The sequence below is a fragment of the Anopheles maculipalpis genome, chromosome 3RL (genome assembly GCF_943734695.1).
Source record: "Anopheles maculipalpis chromosome 3RL, idAnoMacuDA_375_x, whole genome shotgun sequence".
Classification (NCBI taxonomy): Eukaryota; Metazoa; Arthropoda; class Insecta; order Diptera; family Culicidae; genus Anopheles; species Anopheles maculipalpis.
The window spans coordinates 21,072,495-21,093,430 of record NC_064872.1 but is presented as its reverse complement, the minus strand read 5'-3'; the positions used below and the strand labels follow the sequence as shown (position 1 = coordinate 21,093,430).

General features: G+C 42.9%; 1 protein-coding gene across 2 annotated transcripts; it reads right to left on the bottom strand.

The window, feature by feature from the left end:
- Positions 1-9,177: 9,177 nt before the first annotated feature.
- On the bottom strand, positions 9,178-20,242 carry LOC126564075 (P protein-like). 2 transcript variants are annotated; one of them, XM_050220991.1, is made up of 9 exons: positions 20,138-20,242; positions 13,653-13,765; positions 11,869-12,046; positions 11,332-11,752; positions 10,780-11,259; positions 10,595-10,710; positions 10,381-10,519; positions 9,389-10,308; positions 9,178-9,320 (listed from the first exon to the last, which is right to left on the bottom strand). In XM_050220991.1, the coding sequence occupies exons 1-9, from the start codon at positions 20,209-20,211 to the stop codon at positions 9,236-9,238; spliced, it is 2,526 nt and encodes an 841-aa protein (XP_050076948.1). In that variant the 5' UTR covers positions 20,212-20,242; the 3' UTR covers positions 9,178-9,235. The 2 variants fall into 2 exon arrangements, with proteins under 2 accessions (XP_050076948.1, XP_050076947.1); XM_050220990.1 differs by lacking the exon at positions 20,138-20,242 and having other exon boundaries at positions 13,653-14,013.
- Between the last annotated feature and the right edge of the window lie 694 nt (positions 20,243-20,936).

Sequence of the window (20,936 nt, the reverse complement as noted above, 5' to 3'; positions counted from 1 at the left end):
AAGCAATATTACAAACGATTTGGTTTTTTTTATGCACACAAAATTCACTTCACAGCACGCATAACTGTTGGATCGTGCGTAAGATGCACACATGGAACACACAATCACACAAGGGTTGGGACAAATTGTCCCGTTGGACGATGTAATTTTTGTAAGCTTCTTACCATGTGCTTTTTTTCAACTAGCACTCCAACTCCTCCAACATGGCGGTTGGATAGCTTTATTTTTCTATTGCCTTCTTATGCACATGTAAGCAATTTTTATTCTTTTACTGTAGACACTAAATAATTAACTAATCATGCTGCTTGAAATGAACCCTTGGGAAAACCCCTTTGAAATAACACACGCACGCAGTTGCACACACGCACTTTCTTGATGTGAAAAACTGACCGATCCACCCGGCACGCTGTTCGATGGAAAACTAATCACTGCGAGATGTATTTGCAGGAAGAGGCAACTTTTCACTACACCAGTAAGGATGTGTTGGTTCCGACATTCGTGATTGGGAAGCGATACTACACGATCATCATGATCGCGTTGCGTGCGATGTTTCGGATCGTGGGTTCATTTAACTGAAGATCGGCACGTTCGATTTTGGTGTGCGTGTAACAGATGCGCTCGTCTTTCCTTCGTTATCTCTTTCTCTTTCTCTAGCTCTCTCTCTCTCTCACTCTCTTAAGATGATGACAAGGATTGCTGGAAAAAAGCAGAAAAGACACACACCAAAATTAGTTCAACGATTAATAATTATCTTCGTCAAATTTTGAGCATTTCGATTTGATTGTGTTTACCGCGCGGTGGTCCAAAACACAGAACCTAATTTTGTCTTATCTTCTCGGCAAGAATTAATAAAAAAAAACAGCAGCTACGAACCGACAAGCCTTTCTAGAGCGTAACACATTGAAGTAAACGAGGCACTAAATCTTACACAAATTACGGAACGCTCGATTTGGGCGCTTGGATGACAAGTTGATAAGCCATGACGCTCGGCAATTGACCCTGAAAGCATCCGGTGCCGGTCCCGAGACAATAGACTGTTGAGCAATATGGTATGAAAAGTGAATCGTTGCTAAAGTTTTATTACAATTTTCTGTTGCGTGCTGAAGGCAAGAGTAGGAGATTGATCTATTTCAACAATATTTAAATCGTGCCAGAAACATAAAACACTGCAGAATGCTGTAATTAAGCAGTCCAAATGGATCTAATTTGAGAGTTGCAAAATAATAACTAAATTCATGGGCTGTTGTATAAACATTTCTTCCACCGTGGTTGATCGCTCCCTAATTTAAAACAACCAAGCTATAAATTTAAGCCCTATATTTGAAGAAACTAACGAACAAACCTATTCATAGCGTTCGCATTATTCGCTACCGTAAACCAAGAAAAGCATCCACTAATACACACAAAACACACAAACCACGTCATAAAGCGTCATAAATTCACGAAAAATTAGTACCAAGCACGATCTTTCGGGCAAGATGACTAACGTGTGTTAGTGTAATAGGATAAACCTATGACATCGGGTCAAGATCTTGACGGGTTTGGCCGAAGATTCGCGCACTGTCTGGACTAGATCCAACGTAGACGAGAGCACACACTAGAATAAAATTAGACAATCTCCACTCGCTGGTTTTCGGTGATTTCAGACAGCTTGACGTTCCTCAGACAAGCTCTCGTCAAAATAGATTACAACTATGACCGGCCAAGAGGGGACCGAACGTAACAAACTATCCGGTAAGTTCATCCAGTAATAGAACACTAGTTTTCGGTATGTTTTTCACACTGATGACGCACTAAGGTGATGAGAACGGTCTATAACAACGTGCTCAATAGTGCACAGATGTTCTGCGCTGAACGCTTCAGAAGTCCAGTCTTCGGTCAGTGTAACCTTGTGGGAATATTGCTCCGAAATGTTTATAACATTCATAACACCGAAGGTGTTTGGAGGGAAAATTTATTCAGTTAATTCAAGTAATCCATGGAATGGTATGGATTACCACCAGCCACATTCGCCAAGTACACGAACTCACTCTCTCATGCCCATCGATCGCTGCTATATTTGGATCATCGATCGGTCCGATTCCACATCATGCTAGCAAAGCCAAATGTTTGGAGCATTGGCACTGACCTGCTTAATGTCTTGATTTTTCTTACTTTAATTACTTTAAACACCATTTTGCAATCCCAATTAAGTTCGTTTGAAAAAAGAACAAGAGATCAATAAAATCACATCGTGCTCACAAGCTATTTCACAAATAGAAGCGAGAAATTGTGGTCTAAAGTGTGCGATTTCTTATCAATAAAATCTGAAAAGCAGAAAACTTAGCAACAAGTTTTTTTTTTCTGATCCATCAGATCCCTGTCTCCCCACACAAAGAACCCTTTTTTGTAGCACGCCAGCTTACGTCAATAAGCATGCCGAAACCATGACAAAGGATAATCAAGGACCAAACTCCAACTCCGCCTGTGAGGGGGTTAAACTTTTCCACAACCGAACCGAACTTTTTGTCCCTTTTTATCAATTTCGCACACATGTAAGCTGTTCTTTCTTGGGAAAAAATTCTCATCTTCCAATTACGTACACCCTGGGCATCCATGTCAATTCTCGGCCAGAATAGTGAGATGATACGGAACCAAAGTTCTTGAACCTTCGCTGCTCTAACTAAGATGTGTTACACAAACTGTTCGACTCTATAAATAACACCGTGAATTGATACTGATACTGCACCACCTACACCATCCTGCACACACAAACAGGTGCACACAATGCCGAGTTCTTTACTTGTTTCCACCCAACAAAGTACTGGTACCTTGCTCCAAGGTACTTGTCCTCAGAGCGTGTGTGTGTGCGGACACTATTGTGCAAATCATCATCCCGCAAAAGCAAGCACAAGCTGAACGATTTGGCCGAACAAAACATTCTGCTCTTCACCGGTGCCCGATGTGTCCCAGGGCTTCAGGTGACAGTGTTCCGGTATTTCTCGTACCCAGTGACACAGATTTCATTCCTGACACCGATCCTGTCAGCTGGATGAAGCTGAAACCATTGCGAACATACACACTCTCTGTGTCCTTTAGTGCCTTATGCAGGATGGTTGCTGAAGAAAAAAAATAATAAAACACTCCTGGATTCGCCCTTGAAGCGCAACCATGTCCACAGGAACGGTTCTATGCATTTCCATCGCTCAAGGTTTACGTACGTGTGTATGCAGAATATCGTACACAAAATTGTCGTTTTGCATCTCTGTCGCTTGTACTTTATACGTCCAGAGGAGAGACACTTCAGCAGCATCGGCATCCGGTGGGAAATTGAATGCATCAAAGCAGTATGTGAAGAAGTCAAGCAGTAATTTCAGGGAACGTAGCCTACACGGACATTTTGGTTCGGGGCAGGATGGATGAGCATGGGAAGGATCTTTTATTTATGAGACATGTGCGCAACTGCTACAATATGTAAGAGTTGATCGATATTGCTTAGCTGTAGTGATTGCTGTACCCAACACCATCAACACGATCTTGAGGTTATGGTGCTTGTCAAAGTCAAGACATTTTTTGATTATTTGTAACGATGCTCATCTTTCCAGGATCTATAAATCTGACGCAATCGGGACGAAAATAGTTTCACACACCCGTTTGTTATCATTGCATCTTAAAACTGTGACCATTCTACGACCATCCTGATTTCATCCTCCGCAATTACTTTAAGCTTCTTCGCTTCGTGTTCGCGACACGCTGTAAGTAAAACCATTAGCGAAGAAGGTCGCATTTCACACGGACGATTTGTTTGCGCAGACAGAACAGTGCCGGAGCTGTTGCTGAATTATTCATTGAACAATCAAGATGACGACGACGAGCAGTATCGAATGACTTTACTGTTTGTGTTTTCGCATCCTGTTTCTGTACAGCGAGATTCGTTGGAAAGCGACTTCATGTACTTAAGAGCAGCATGCTCTCTAGCATGCGTTTTGATGAGAAAAGTTATTCATCTGTTACGTTTGAAACACGCAGTTTAGGTATGGTTCTCCGCTTCTTCGGAAATTATTAGTTGTCTGTCGTCTATATTTTCCACTAGAAAAGAAAGAAAAAAGCAGCTCTCTTACATCCATTATACATAAGGTATTCCTTAGGTTTTTTCCGAGCTCTTCAACTTCAAGCTCGTAGGACCGCACCCTACAGGATGGTTTATTTATTTTGGAACAGAAAGCACACAACGTTCCGACTTCCCACGAGTTGCTTCGGCTTGAGTTGTCTTGTATATAGAGCGAACTTTCGATTAGAGCGCTGTGTTTAGCAAGGTTTATTTTATTTTAATTGACCAGGAATGTTAAAACAGTTATGATTTATTAGTATCCTCGAAAAGCAACTTGTTGGGGAAACAATATCAGTATCATGCAACTAACTTCAACACAAACCTCAAAACTCTCTGTTCAAACATCCCGATACAACCGAACGCATTATTGATTTCGTTCGGCAAACATTCGTACCCAATTTGTTCAACAAATTCCAGTCCAGGGCCTTACCAAATATTTTGGCCTTTATAATCTGCTTCAACCTCGTTATGCCAGCGTGAGCTGTTCACAGGTTTTCCCTAGTCCACCCGCCATATGTTTAGTCCTTCGATTCAAGTTCGAACGCCAGTTCCCGGGAGCAGGTAATTTTTTATCGACACCGACGCCGACGTATGTACAACAGCGCAGGGCGTCAACTCAACAGCCCAGTTCCTGTTAACGTCTAGCGGAACTTATTTATAGCATCCATTTGCACTTGAAAACTACCCTTCTTTTGTTTTTTGCTCTACTGCCTCTCTCTCTCTCTCTCTCTCTCTTCCTACTCCATCGGGTATAAAGTTTTACCCATTGATTATAGTAAGAACAATAGGAGGATTCGAAATCACTACCCCTACAAGTATCACTATCGGTAACGATTTACCCAGTCGGCGCTGGTAGAGAGGCAACCGGTGAGGTGCCTGATAACGTCAACATGCGGACCCTGTCAAAACGTCGAACGTCAATGGCTTTAACCCCTTTTTTTGTGTGCGCCAAAGGAGTGTTCCAATGGTTCCCCTTACAATCCCCGTTAGCCCATTTGCAAAGGGAGGCTTTTTTCACGGCCATTTCCACGCCACGTTGAGCCAATCGCTACAGACAGAATGAAGCACTTTTTCTGGGGGGGAGTATCTGGGGGCCCATTAGTTCCAGGGATGAACGGATCGAACGTTCGGTGCTTCGATGGACCACGAGGCAGGAAACCTTATATCTGGCCGCTTGGTACGTGTTAGCGTAGCGTATACAATTTGTCGTGCGTGTGTCGGAGAAAATAAGGTGCATCACGCTTCGAGGCTTATAAACTTCATGCGTAAAGGGAACATGGAAGCCAGTGGTGAGGTATTATTTTCTATCGGGAACAATTATGTTAATAAATACTTACAAAAATAATTTTAAAAGCTTGAATGTGTGCTCAAGCTCAATGTGTTTTACATCAAAAACGCTTTTTGTCCTTTATTCAGCGTGTTGGAACATTGGCGCATACGGTAAGTTCTCTATCTTCTGCATCACTGGATACAGGTTCAAATCTCACTCAGATCCAAGTATTCGCCTCATATTACTTTAACAAATGAGTTTACTGAGTAAGGGTTAAGATTCAGACTTAATATTACCCTAATTAAGTATACTAATTTTAGCTACTAATTGCCTCGTTATCCATTCCTCTCAAGCAATTCGGTATGCACCTTAGCAACTGCAACAATATCATTATCATGCCCTTACGCTTTCATATAGGCTCATATAAAAACACAATGTAAAAATAAAACTCCCTCGTCTATCCGGTAATTGTTTTTTTCCCCCACAAACTCACAAACCACAACGCTCGTAAAGTGGCTTAGCATGTACGCTCTGTACTCCACCTCCCTTATTTCCGGGTTTTCCAAATTAACCACTATCTAAGAGCATCCGCGTACGAGGACGGGCTCCAGGTTTTTCCTATTTTTATGTTGACACTTTGATAACGGTGCCTTCCCAATAGCCTAAAAATAGTTGTCCCCGGACACCCAGGTTCGCCGCGTTAGGTGGGGCTCAGGTGTATGCTGTGTATTGAATTACTTACCCCGGACAAGCGTTTGGTAAATATTTAACTGCACCACGTTCAATGCACTCTCCGAACGGCCAGTCGCCGACGTGCTTATCCCGGGCACAGCGGACGGCGAACACGTGTACAGTTTCACACACTGTCAAGTGCAGGATACATACACACACGTACACGGTGGGAAGTAGAGCGTGTACCGCTTTACTTTGATGCTCCCCAATTTCCAAGATATGAGGAGATACAGGCGAATAGTGATAGGTAATGTCTAGGAGAAACAATACTTCCGGCCGGAAAAGCGTTCAAATACAAGTTTCGGATAGGTTGATGATAGGTTCGCTCCGTTAAAACACCGTCTCAGATACTGGAACAGCCTTCTCCTTCGTCGTCCTCACCGGCACCAACGCTAGCGCCGGGCAAGCTCTGTTGCTGGAGACAAATGTTCTGGCTCATTGCAGTAGTACACATTTTCTGTAGACAGGTCCCAAAAACCATGGGCAAGAGATTGATACGCCTTTTTTCGTTATGTGCACTTTGCACTGATTTAAAATTTTCAGTCCATTGTCAACCACAATCACCATCAACCAAACATCAAACGGGAAAACTCCCCAACTTCCCGGAGGAGTAGCTTTCAAACATTTACACTAACACAATCGCTCACTTGCACAAACACGCACTCGCGTACGAATAAACACTGGTGGGATGTTGAAATTACACAAATTTGTCTCTCGTTAGCGTTAGCGTTGAGCTGCTCCACTTCAGAAGTTTATCGACGGCATTACTTCCGTTTCCGCTCGACTTTTCCAGCCTCCAAAACTGGTTGGATCCTTCGGAACAAAACAAAAAAAAGGCCAGTGAATCACTGCTGCTTGCCTGATTGCAACGCGAGTTGTGGGTCGTGCGCACACAATTCAGCACTAATCAAATCACGCCTACGAAGCTGGAGGAAACCTTAGCAGGACCGCGTAGCCCATAAACGAGACAACGACGGTGGATCCAAAAATTGACACTTTTGCACACCCCACTCTGCAAGGGACATCAACAAAGACGACGGTCGTCGGGACGAGCAGAGCGTGATTTAATGCCGTTGAAGCAATCAGCAAACTTTTACTCCACTGCGTACTTGGTGTGTGCTGTTTCGGTTTCGAGATCTAGGCCCAGCTGCTGGTGGTGGTGGTGTGATGGGGTATCATCACGTACCCCGTGTTCTGGTCCGGCTTTGGTCGTCCACGGTGCAGATGATGGTGAAGAATGGTTTCGGATCACAAATCACCAAAACTCGGTATCTCCCAGGAGCACACCGTTAGACCAACGCCGTTGGACCAAGAGAACGCACTGTACTGAAAAGAGCACACTCGAGCATACGAAGGTATTGCTGGAAAAAAGAACCCAGCAGCCGTCCTGCCGTTTCCGACGCTTCCAATCGACGAAGTGCTACAGCACACAGACACACAAAATGGAACAATACTAACACACCGAAGAGGGGAGCCGAAATACTCGATCACTCTCAGTGAGTTTTCCCAAGCATTCTCACTCTCTCTTGGAGGAATTTTCCACAGAATAAAAGTTTAGGGCACTTGTTGACGAATTACCTCAAAAGGCTCGCCAGATCGCTGTCGCTTACAACGCAGAGAGTAGCTCCTGAATTTCACATCGAGAATTTCTCCAACTGCAGGAAAACTCGCTCTCGCATATGCTCAAATTTTCTAGTCAACACGCGGTTTTTCCGACCATTTCTACCTATTTTCAAAGTCAAAGGAGGAGGGGGGGGGGAATTCTCACAACGGAAACATTGTTCCTCTCTCACTTTTTTGCAGTGGCGCCTCTAGGGAAAACTCAACAAACTTCACTATGTATTAGTGAGTGACTGGAAAAACGGGGAGAAACAAACAGTTTTCCTTCTAAACGGTGCTTTTTGTTTTGCGACAAAGAAAAAAGACAACAAAAACTGACCTCGAGCGTGTTTTAATTGCAGACAGGGCTGCTATGAGAAATGCTGTCTTCCCAACGATTTCCCGCTAGAGGGCGCTCTTCGCGTGAACACTTCCAGCGTTTACTTTGCGCCAGAGTAAGTAAATCTTCGTGGCCTCCTTTTCTTGCGTAAAATGTTTTTCTCACATAATGCGTGCCAAGAATACCAAAAATCCAGATCAATTACATCTGCCAAACCTTTGAACCCATCTTAAATAGCACAAACAAAGAAGTGCACCAAGCTAAGCCAAACTTTCTGTGTGAAACTCATTTTAAAGTACTAAAAACAGGTCAATATTATTACACTCAAGCGACCCCATAGACCAACGCACGCAAAAGCCAATAATTCCATCAACGCCACGGGTTTGCTTTCCAGTATGGCCCTTTTTTGCCAAAATGAAGCATAAACATGACTCCTCCCGGCTTTGCACCCATTTTGCCAACGTAAACACACAGAGGAGCAAATGACCTCGCACCTCACCACCAAATCACTCATCATCGAATCCGTACTGGTGTACCGCATTGACGTCACATTGTTTTTCGATGGAAATCACCTGATGCGAGAAGAAAACTAACATACTTTGTGTGGCCCTAACGTATTCATCATTTTCCACGCCAGTCAGAACGATCTTTTTATATTCTAAACACAAACGGATCGGATTGCGCTCTACACGCAAAGGCAATGATAATAATAAAGTTAACGCACATTTTTCAAACATCAATCTAAAAATACTTTATCCACCCTTCAGCTCTTTGTCTCTTCGTCTTTATTTGCGTCTAAAACTGTGTTCTTATCAACAGGATCAACAACAATCAAAAACGAAAATAGATTCTTCTCGATTACAAAACAATTTCTCTCTTTGCTGTGATGGTAACTCAATCCAATGCTTAGGTTGGATTATAAATTGCATTCAAGTTTTGCTGTTTTTGAAGACGGATTTCTTTGACTCGCTTTCTTTTTCTCACTCCTAAAAACGCACGTCAAGAAACGATCGTGCTGATATAAGCCATGCTTTTTGTAGAGCACGAATTTGGCTTGTTTTTACTTTCTTTCAGAAGAGTAATTAAAGACACAACAATTAGACTGAAAACTGGACATTAACACGGTAACCTAGGATCGTGGCATCGATCGTCCGATTCGGGGAAAATTCTTACGAGCTAGAACGTGTCTAGATCCGTTCCGGACCTAGTGCCAGGCGAAGACGACGTGGGCCATTATGAGGTACCCGGTTGTGACCAGCACACTGACCAGCATGATCGGGAATCCAAGTCTAAAATTGGTAATTAAATTGTCTTGTTACCTTTACGTTCGAAGAATTAAGAACACACGAATACTTACTTGAAGTAATCCATAAAGCTGAATCGATAGCCATGTTGTTCCGCAATTCCAGCGCAGATAACGTTAGCAGACGCACCAACCAGCGTACCATTGCCACCGAGACACGGACCAAACGCTAACGCCCATACCATCGGCTGCAGTGGCAATCCTAGGTAAGCCTTTTCCGACAGCGCAACCACAATTTTCACCATCATAGCCGTTACGGGAATACTATCCACGAACGCGGACGTGAGTGCCGAGATCCAGAGTATGATGATGATCGCTACCGCCAGCCGAAGATCTTCCGACACGGATAGAATGATCGTTTCCGTCGCGTGTCCAATCCAATCGATCAAACCCATCCGCTCGACAGCTTCCATCAGCGTAAACATGGCGGCAAAGAACAGCAACGTTGGCCACTCCACCCTTGACAGGACCGCATCCATATCGTTCTTGTCGGAGATGATCAGCAGCAGCACTACGCCGAGCAGAGCCGCCCAACCAGACGACAGGCGGCGCAGTTCGGGGATCGACTCGAGGAAAAACAGTGACACAATAAACACGCACACTATACCGGACTTGATCAGCAGTGGACGGTTCTTGATCGGATGCTCCCGCTGTAGCTCCTCCAGCGTCGAGCGATAAATGTCCTCCGGTACGGTGCCTTTTGTCATCTTTTTCTTGTACTGGTGGCGCAACAGCTTCACCTTCTTCATGAGCGTTTCACGTACGATGTTGGCATCCTTGGAGTACGGTGGGATCTTACCGGCAGCACGCTCCCACACCTTAATGTTGCGACGCAGCTCTTTAAGTTCCTTCGGTTCGTGCATACGCAGGTGGTTAATGTTTTTGTAGATGATACGCAGATGGATGTTGGTGGTGATGACGACGATAATGACGCCGACCAGCATGTGCGCGGTAAAGGTGAGAAATGTGACTCCCTGCAGAAGAGGCGAGCAAATGGCACGTTCATCATAAATCAAATTGCCAGCGGAGGTCGATTAGTGACTTACGTGTTTCAGTATGTACTGGTTCGATGTAATGATGATGTTCGGTGGATCGCCGACAGGTGTTGTCGTACCGCCGATATTGGCATGTACAGTGATTGCCATTAAAATTGGCACCGGATTCATGTCCATTACCTCGCAGAGCCTATCAGTGGGAAAAGGACGAGACATTAATACAATTTCAGTGACGGATAGTACTCTTTCAGTGTTTCTTTCGTACCGTATTGTAATCGGAGCCATTAAAAGTACGGTTGTTACATTGTCCAAAAACGAAGAGATCAAAACCGTACACAAACACAAACAGTGTATAAGACTCCATATCTTGCCGTTAGTAATCTACAGAAGAAAAAAAGACACTCCTTATGAGTATCACAATTAAAGCATCGACTCAACATCCACCGTTACCTTGTAGATGTACACAGAGAGAAAATCAAATATTCCTGTCTCGGCAAGGATCGCCACGAGGATCATCATCGAAAATAGTAGCAAAATCGTCTCCACATCTATCCACCCAATAATGTCCTCCATCGTGGGACGATCATTAAGCGCAGCTAGGATCGATATAGCCAGTGTGGAAGCAATCACAGCCGCAAACGTCCGATGCACAATCTCCCAGATAATCAACACGTACAGGAAGATGAGCACGAACGCAGCGTAGATCACACCGACGTCACGATTAACAGGTGATTGATCGTAGCGGATCGCAACGGGCATACTGGCTTGAATGTTGCTTCGGACCATCAATCGCACTAAACCGCCGTTTGTTTGGTGCAGTTGTTCGTAGTTGGTGTCGATGATGTCGAACAGCCGCTGCTCCTTCACGATCGGCGCACTATCGAAGAGATAAGGATGCACGATCGGGATGTACCATGAGTCACTGATGTTCTAGAAAAATCGAAAGAATATGTATATCTTTTTATAAGGACACTTTTTGATTACACAAATCTTTCCACTTACCTTAGCTGAGCTGGATGAGTACATATCGGTCGAGTTTGTCTCGAGCGTGGACGACAACATCTGCAGATACACCTCCAAAAAATGCTCCGTAATATTGCTGTAAGGTTCGCTCAAAAACGTCCCCTCAAGTGTCACCTTAATCCGGGTGCTCTGTGGCAGATGGGGTAAGATGTATGCCTTTGTTTTGCCGGGTGAAATCGACAGATGCTTCGGTTCGACCAGCTTCTCATCCTTCACCACCATGAACGACATTATCAGCAGCCACGTGATGAAGAGGCAGATAATTTTCGAGTACTTCCGAAATGGATGGTCCTCATCGAGCTGATTCTGGCCGGTGTCGTTGATATCATCATGCTTCGGCGGTGTAATATTGCCGATGTAATGGCCAGCCAGATGATGGACGTGTGGTTTCGGTATCTCTCTGGTATTCATGGACAGCAAAATGGTTAGTTTTTTTTGTCAAAAACATCACACACAATAGGTTCTGATTTCTGTTTTTAAATCAAATTAACATAATCACAGCCGAGAGATACTTACTTCTTCTCCTTCACGTGACCTATTTCCTTATTTTGACCCTCCTCATTCGTGACGTTGATGGTGATGAACTCATTCTCATACTCTTCGTCCTCCTCTTCCTCCTCTTCGTCCTCATACTCTTCCCCACCGTCCTCCTCTAGCCCTTGAATTTCCGGAAACGAATCCTCATGACAATCGCCTACCGAACACGAAACGGAATAGAATAAACAGATTTATTTACCAATCAAAGCCGTCCCCAAATGCCCTTTTCGGAAGGAGGTTTTTTCTATTGCTTCTTATTCTTCTTCTTTTGCTTAAAATGATTTAACTTTAACTGACCACAAATATCGCTAGCAGTTTAGCTTCTCGTCGCGATATCTACTTTCAGCAGTAATCATATCGCGTACGCACCGTATCGAATGTCTCACCGGTACGGGCGCGCACTGTAAGCTACGATCAATCAACTGTTGTCCTCAGCTGGAAACACATATAACTCACTACATCCATTCTACTTGGGGTACCGAGTTTGTCTAACCATTCGCTGGCACTAATCTAGCTCCATTGAATGGGGCGGTAAATGTCAGCCATGGTGGTTTAAGAATTCGCAGAACGAAGAATTAGGTTTAAAGATAGGTCGCGGTACTTTCGCTTTCGTTTAGACTATATCCACAAGTTTCCATTGTGTGCGTTAGATTGTTGGATGGAATTATGCTGCCCGACCACAATTGGTGTCGATTAAGAAGGCTGTAATCGGATTTGCATGAATGAATGGTCCCGGAGTACGCAGTATATGCTCTGCTGCCTGTAACTTGATGGGCATTTTAGCAGATTTGATCTCTTGAAAAAGGTTAATGTTTTATTACCTTAATTTTTAGGGCAAAATTTTCATTAGCTTTTTTTATCAGGAAGAAATTATTTAGTTACTTTACCAAACCCATCACAAAAACGCCTGTTTAACAAATCAATTACTCAACTCTTGCCAATTATGCAAGCGAATTTAATTACATTAATATCTGGAAGGGTTCAACAAATCTCCTCTCGTGTGTCAGCTTCCCGTATTCCATCGAGTCGAGTAGATTTTTCATTCCCATCCTCAATCCTTTATGACATAAGTAGTTTGCAAATCTACAACGCCCATCAATGGAGGAAAATGCGATTATGGGCCATCCGTCTTCTACTTGACTGAAGTGTGCGCTTCAAATGATGCTTGCCCTACATTTCTATTTCCATTTTACGTTTCTACGTAACGCGCGCATTCAAGACAACCCTCCCCCGAGGCAAAGATGCACCGTTTTGGTCTCTTTTCGAACGGAGACATATCCAACATCCGGTATAGAGAGGATTTCAAGCGAACGACCTGTGTTATTGCAAGCGAAATGCAGCCACTTACTACTAACTAGATGCACTTGTGTAGCTAGAGCTGACAGAGATCTGCTGAAATTGAAACTAGTTACATAGGAGAAAGAACAGGAACTGTTGCTCAACCGACGTTGCATATGCTGCTGGTGGTGCTTGAAACCAGCACATCAAACAACTACCTAAGAAAGCAATCTTCCTCAAAAAAAAAAGGAATAAAGGAGATTCACGGGAACGTTTACTGTACAACAAAGCCATCGAGAAGCCATTAGCTTCACAATGCACCCGCACAACAATTGCGTTGCGATGCATCCACTACAACGAGTCTATACAACACTGTGTCAATAATGCCACCCTAATAGCTCCGATAATAGTTCCCGTCCCATTTGTTGCCATCTGGTTGAAGTGCCCTATCGGCGGGAAACCTTTCAGTGACCTGGTGTACTTACCGTGCAGCCGGGCATGCTCCAGTTCGACCTGCTGAAAGGATACCATGCTCGGATCGTGGCGAATCTTGGGCGGTAGCGTGCGCCATAGCTCCAGCGATGCCTCCGTCACCTCACTGATGGGAACAACGGAAATTGTACGCTTACGCTTACTCTTCCTTTTCTTCTTGCGCTGGGGAGTGTCCCCGGATGTGCCGGCCGCAGCATCGATCGTCGGCGAAGGGCTGGCCGGTGACGAGACGGCCGATGACGAGTCGGTGGACGAGATGTTACGACGCCGTTTGAAGACGTTCAGATTGTTTAGATAGTTCATGGTTTCGTAGACCGCACCGGTACCGGGTTATTAGACGCTCATCACGAACAAATTAACTCACAAAAACACAGCCGCACGTGGGACAAGCTAAAGTTTAATTAAGATACATGTTTTTACATCTCAACGTTGAGATTGGATCTGATATTGAATTTGTGAAGAACTACAAACAGAAAACGGTACCCTGTTTTCTACAAGCTGTCTCTAGTAAGACTAATATGTATTTCTTGGAAAAACACTTCACCAAGACTATCGACACGAAAGCGGAAAAAATGGAGCCCAATGTCTTTAATCGCCCTCTTAGACTCTTCAACAAACACACAACCTTCTCGATTCGCTTTTACCCGGTAAACAATTCGTCCGTAAAATTGACGACAGCCAACGTTTGCCGACGATTTGGGGTAGACACAGGAAGCTAACGTTGGCGAAAATTATGCACAGAAGTACAAGTCTTCAGAGGTAGGACCTCGCTTACTTGTTTGATTGTTTGGTTGTTTGGTATTGTGTTATTATATTGGGGGCATGGAATTGGTGTTTCGAGTTTTGCCGGATGTTCTCTGAGTGGCGGAAATAATATTGCAAATCGTGCGTGTGTGTGTGTGCATTTCTTTTAGGTTTCTATAGGAAAAACAGCAAAGGTCGACGTGATAGCAGTCAAGGAGGAGTTCCTTCCAACAAACAAAGCTGTTCAGTTGGATTTTATTTTTTAAATCGATTTTTGTCCTTCAGAACTCCTCCTTTAAATAGTGAAGGGCGTATATTGCACAAGTTTATTTTTGGCAAGTAAGCTATTACTCAGTGCTAAGACGATATTCAAATAGCAATTTTTTAGCAATTAAAATAAGAAATCTTCTATAAGCCGCTTTACCAAATCAATTCTTCAGAAAATAGAGAAAATAGAGTTCAAAAAGTATAGATTATACTTTATTTTCCAAGTTGTGAGGGGTGGGGGCGGCCTGATGGTATAGGCGATAGCGGCGCCGGTCTTTACACAACAGAACCGGGGTTCAAAACCAATTCGGATCGTCTCCCCGCAGTGAGAACTTGACTATCCAACTACGTGGCATCAGCAAGTCTAGTAAGCCATTCGATTCGTAAGCCAAAAAGAAGAAGAAGATCTTCTGGTTCCTCTGGAATCTGTCAAAGAGCTTTTCTGAAGCAGTACAAGCCTTACAGTTTTATGGAATATTTGGACTATAAAACATTCCTCAGAAAAAAAACTCTAGAATTCCAAGGTCTTAGTAAACAAAAGATTATTCCCGAACTTGCAAACAAGTCAGACCTTACCCTGATGATGAAGATTATTAATACCGTAGATTAAATCTGATATCAGGGGCGCAAACATTCAAGAGTTGTGAAGGTTTAAATCATAAGTAGTTTTCTTGAGATTTACAGTTCTGTTTGACAATTAATACCTCCATCCACCGGTTCAAAAAATGAGCTCCCTACTCAACACAAACATAAAGAAGAAATTTCACTTATCAAACTCTCCAAAACCTCGTGAAACTCTGCTCGAAAAACTGCCACCCTAGCGTCACCTAATATTTCCAGTCTCTTCGTCTTCGTTGGGATGCTTTCGCAAACGACATGACATTAAACACTGGTCCACCGTTCATCGTACGCGTACGTACGCCCATAATGTCTTCATTTTTATGGTGCCGCTTGCTAAGCGGGTTGTCAGGCGAGAGTTGCTGCCTTTAAAATTACCAACACCCCTGCTAAGGTGACGAAATCTGGTGGATCGTACGTGAAACGGGGCGAAGTATTCGATGCAATGTACCGATTAAACCACGCAAATTATCGTCTGAGTGGACCGAGCGAGACCGTGAGTCCAGAGGGACAGAGGAGGAGTAGGCTATTTGCACGATTGTCAAAAGTCTCATTGAATTGTTTTCAATTGTCCGTACGAAGATAATTGCGCCCCGGCTTGACAAACGAGCTATTGCACTTTTTTTATTTTATACAAAAAGAAATTGATATAAAAGAGCACTAGAACAATCGTTAAAAAAATTTATAAACATATCTGATCTACGTCAATGTCAGATTAGTTTTCTTCCAAGCCGTGTTCAAAACACGCGAACAGCTGGTGTGTAAATATCATTCCATAAACCAGTGTGGATAATAAATTTTGACCGCAGTAATCATTTCTGGTATCGCTGTCTTGCTTTCACTCCCATCGGCCGACCACATGTGTTGTGGCAATGTTGTGCGTTAACATTAAGTGATCAGTACGGCGATCTTCATCACCAACACTAGGATCAACCAGATCACACGCATATCGCTCTTCACCTATCGGCAACGCACATCTCGCAGCAACACTCTTCCCGGCCCACCTTGAGCGACTTCTATCTGTCCAAATAATGTCCGACCATAACCTAGAAAATGTAACGTTCTGCACCCTTCGCGAAAGGACGCACCTCACATTCACTCGGTGGTGATGACCTTCCTTTTTGTGGGTGTCTCTTAATCAGAAAAAAGGGAGATACACAAACTACGCCAACCACGACAAACGGCAAAAGAGAGTGATTGGGAGTACTTGAAGCGAAGAATCTTTTAAAAAATCTACATATTATTTAACGATGTTCTAATAGATCGCGAACAGAACTATCTAGTAGTATTAGTGTCTGTACAGATAGTAATTGATACTAATATGTTCATAACACTCGGTTAAGGAATTTAAAAAGTAAACCATCACACAGTCACACATACACTACCCTGGTTCTGCCGGTGCTATTAATAACATAAAATTGACTTTGAAAAAGAAATACTTGAAAAAAATATATGTCTGTGTGTTAGCACGCACACGTCACAGAAAAAAAAAAAATTTTCATCGTGTGGAAAATGTCGACAATGTGACGAGGAAATTTGCACACTCGATTGTGAGTTTTCCCAAGAATTTTGAATAACATTTCACTTCATTTTTTGAAAATATTTCACTTCGTTCACTTGTTGCACTAATATCTTTACAGCAAGCTGTTGTATGTTGTGTAATTGTCGAATTAATTCCTTTTTGGCACCATGAGTACCACTTGATTTTTCTTCGACTTCTCCATCGTTCGGTCTTCGTCGAAATTCACAATTTGTCCACAGGTTAAAATACCTGGGGCTAATTTTACTACTTTTGAAAAACAAAAGGTGGCGGAACATCAGAACCCACAACTTGCCTAAATACACACACACACTCGAAAACTCGCCAACAAACCCGGAGCTTCTTCCTTCGCAAGTAGCTGAAGGAAAAACCCGCGTGCGCGTTTACAAGCGCTTCACAATCCGAACTGAGCCAAAACGTGTGACCGACGGCTTTTTGGCGGAGACCGTCCCGCCGAACAGCTCGTGTATGTGTGCGCATGTGTGTACGCCAGCATTAACACACACGTACAGCTTCCTCCCATACGCACTTAGATAAACGCGCGCGCACTTCGTGTGTGCGAGTTCTAGCGGGTATTTGCGGGTAAGTAAGTAAACGCGAAGATAGAATATAGACCCCCATGATGGTTGGTCCTTGAAGGATGCAACCGTGACTTCTTCACAGCTTGGTGGGGCAATTGTTACAGCTTACCTGGACCGTGCTGTAGCATAGCATTTCGCTAACCGCGATGTGATGCTGCAGTCAATCGGAACGAAACAGCAGAAAACGAACGACAAACTTTGATGGCAATGCTAATGACCGGAACGCGAACGTTCCTTCGGACATGTTTTTGAGGGTGGTTCTACTATAAATCATTATTGATGACTTTATGTATGGAAATATATGTTTAATAATTTCCTTGACAATTAATGTGTTCTCTATAAAAAAGTATTATTATTAAGATATTAGGACTATAGAATCGATAACACTTGGTTCAAAAACAGCGAGAGAAAAAAATAATTATCATAAACATTAATAAGAAGAGAAAGAAGATCTGGACGACAACATAAGGCCTTAATGAACACTACAACAATTCATATGATGAGCAAGAATACTATCACCAACTACTAGATTCGAACTCCGGACTTACAGAGTACACGGTCGAAAGCCGATGCACGCGTAGCCATGAAGCTGCTCTCGCATTTAACTGATAAAACGTTATCATGAGGGTTGATTTACTTTGAAGCGATTAGGCTATACGAAATAGTGATATATACGAATGACAATTAAATTACCTAAAGTGTGACGAAAACTTCTGGATCACTTTAATTAATTGTCTGTACAAAAATACATCACGAGGACGGGGTGGAGGTGATTCTTTCACGCTTTGACGAAGAAAAGGTATTAGAATCAATGGGAACCTAGTTTACAAAAAATTAAAAAAAAAAATATACAAGCAGCTAGAAACCTGTTGCTATCAAAACAGACCTTAATCGTATTTCTGCATGACAATATAAATAATATAAAGTAAGAAGACATATAATGTGGTTCTATGGTAGGCATATACATATGTGGGTAAGATAAACACAAGAAAGACACATACGAAATGGTACCCATTTTAAGGATATCACAACCAATTCCTGCAAAACCATGTTCCTTAACAATTTCGATAGAAATTGGAAAACTTCCCAATCAACTACTCCATCCTTGTACAGGTGATCCGTTAGCTCTGACAAGGGTATATCTGACTGACCACTTCGCTATGCATGGGTTTATGGTAAATTAGTTGCTTCGTAAATTGAGAAATCCAATTTGATCGCCGAGTTTTCGGTGTAGTACAGTGTACGGATACATTTCATTTCCGCCTTCGTACCCGGTGTTGCTTACATTGCTTTAGGGATTTCAGGTTGATTTTCTTCAACCGACTAACAAGACTTAGAGCCTCTACGAATCCCACCCGGTGGGCATGGATTATCCGATCCGACGTGTGTGTATACACTGTATCGTCATTTCAATTGTCGGCAAATGTATGAAAGCAACCGTTAAGCCCCTAGTATACCGCACTGGTTGTTCTCCGTAGTTTGAATATCGATTTTTAGCTTATCAGCTTATCAGCAGGTGCCGTGATTTGACGTGTGGTAGCAGCGTCAATTGTACAATCGACGACGCAACAAGCGCCGGCAGGAAAATGATTGCCATACCAAGCTTTAACGTGCTTTAGTTAATAAGTGGACAAATTTTCCGGCACTTTCATTTGCTACTGTTGCGTCAGTAGTCTTGTTAAGCCAGTTAATTTATCTCAATTCAGACAAAACGCTATGGATTGCAGACTAGGGCTTGGGAGACTGCTGAATACAGGAATGTAGAGAATGGATACGATGATGATGATGATGATGATGCATGGCGCATGTTAATGAATTGTTGCCACACGGATGCCTCGTTAAGGGACGCCATTCATCAGACGCTCCCACAGTGTGATGGATTGTGCCCGACTGCCCTTATTAAATGTGTTGTGTGTTCTATTTTTAAATTCCATTCTCTTCACTCCAGGAGGACAATAAATATGTAAATGTAATGGAATATTTTGTGGGGAACATATAAGTAATAGATTTTCAAATATATATAAAGAACAACCAAAATCAATGTTTATGAAAGCTCTTCTGGAGAGCTATTTGTAAGGAACTATTTTTATTATTAAATGACCTTCAAATTAATCGTTTCCATCTATTATTTATTCTCATTGCGCCACTTTCCATCATCGTTCATGGTTGGAAATGCATTTCATTTCGTACTAGTTGCATTAGCATTTCAATCATATTGATTGCAATCTTGTAGCACATATCTCCCTTAAAACTCCAACCCATCTAGCAGCAAATAAATAATACTACCACCATCCCAGACAATTACTATTGAAATTAGACACCTTCCATTTCTACCCCACCGCATTAAATGGGAAAACTCTCTACCGATAGCTACCGCTCCACAGGTCATCACGATATCACACACAGCTCGGTTCACACTATCAGGCACAAATCTTTCCACACTTCATACAACATATTGTTCTGAGGCCGCCAGACCGCCACAGCTAAACAACGTTCGGAACCGGCACGAAAAGTTCAAGTACAACCGACCTAACCTCGTCCATCCCGACCATCTCGCCATCCGATCCAGGAACCAGTTGCATGACGATCGATGCTGCCGCTATGTCAATTTTGTCGAAGCGATCCGAGACGGGGAAGATTTATGAGACACAGACACGCTCGTCACCACCCCGCACGGTAGCTCGCTTTGCAAACCAAACAAAAAGTGGGGGAAAAAAAGCTCACTTACCTGGGCTGGGGAAAATCGAGCGCCGTCTTTGATTTGTGGCGTCGAAAACTTTTCCGTGCGGTTTTTAGCCGCATCTTGATCGGTGACACGGTGGCCGCTATTTTGATGCCGGTTGTAAGGCGTGAGGCAGCACGGCAGATATGTTGCTTTCTCCTGAGTGGGGTTTGGTAGCCGAAGGTTGCAGCGGGAGGTTTGTCGGGCTCTTTGCGGTGAGCTTTGATTAAATGATCAATTTATCATCTTTCGACGCTGCCCTCTGGAAGGAGAATAGTTTTGATAAAGGTTAAAGGTGTTCCTATCCTAATAAAAAATGTTAAACCTGAATCTTCTTCGAAATGAACGTTCGCGTCACAGCACCTTGTAGTGGAGATTGCATACATTCAGGCGTATATGAGAATGAATTTTATTTGCTCATTTATTTGGTTTTGCCACTAGAGTATCAATTTATGTTGGGTTAAATGTACTAGTTTTTGGCAGTGTACCTATTTCGAGCAGGTTAGGAAAAAAGCATAATTATGGAAAATTTACAAAAAATAGAAAAAAAAGAAATATTCGCGCACAGTTTAAGTACTTTCGTCCAGGTTTGGTTTGTGCCAATAGTTCGGCAGATTTTGCGATTAAGAGAACTAGCGCTGATCTATAAAATGGTTCTAAAGCTTATTCAAAGCTCATTTAGCTTTTAAAACCACGAAAAATACCACTTTTTTTACTGTCAAACCTAAAATACACAAGGTACAAGTAAAACGTTGATTTTGGACAGCTTGATTCTGGGTGAGTTCTTCTACTTTTTGTGTGATTT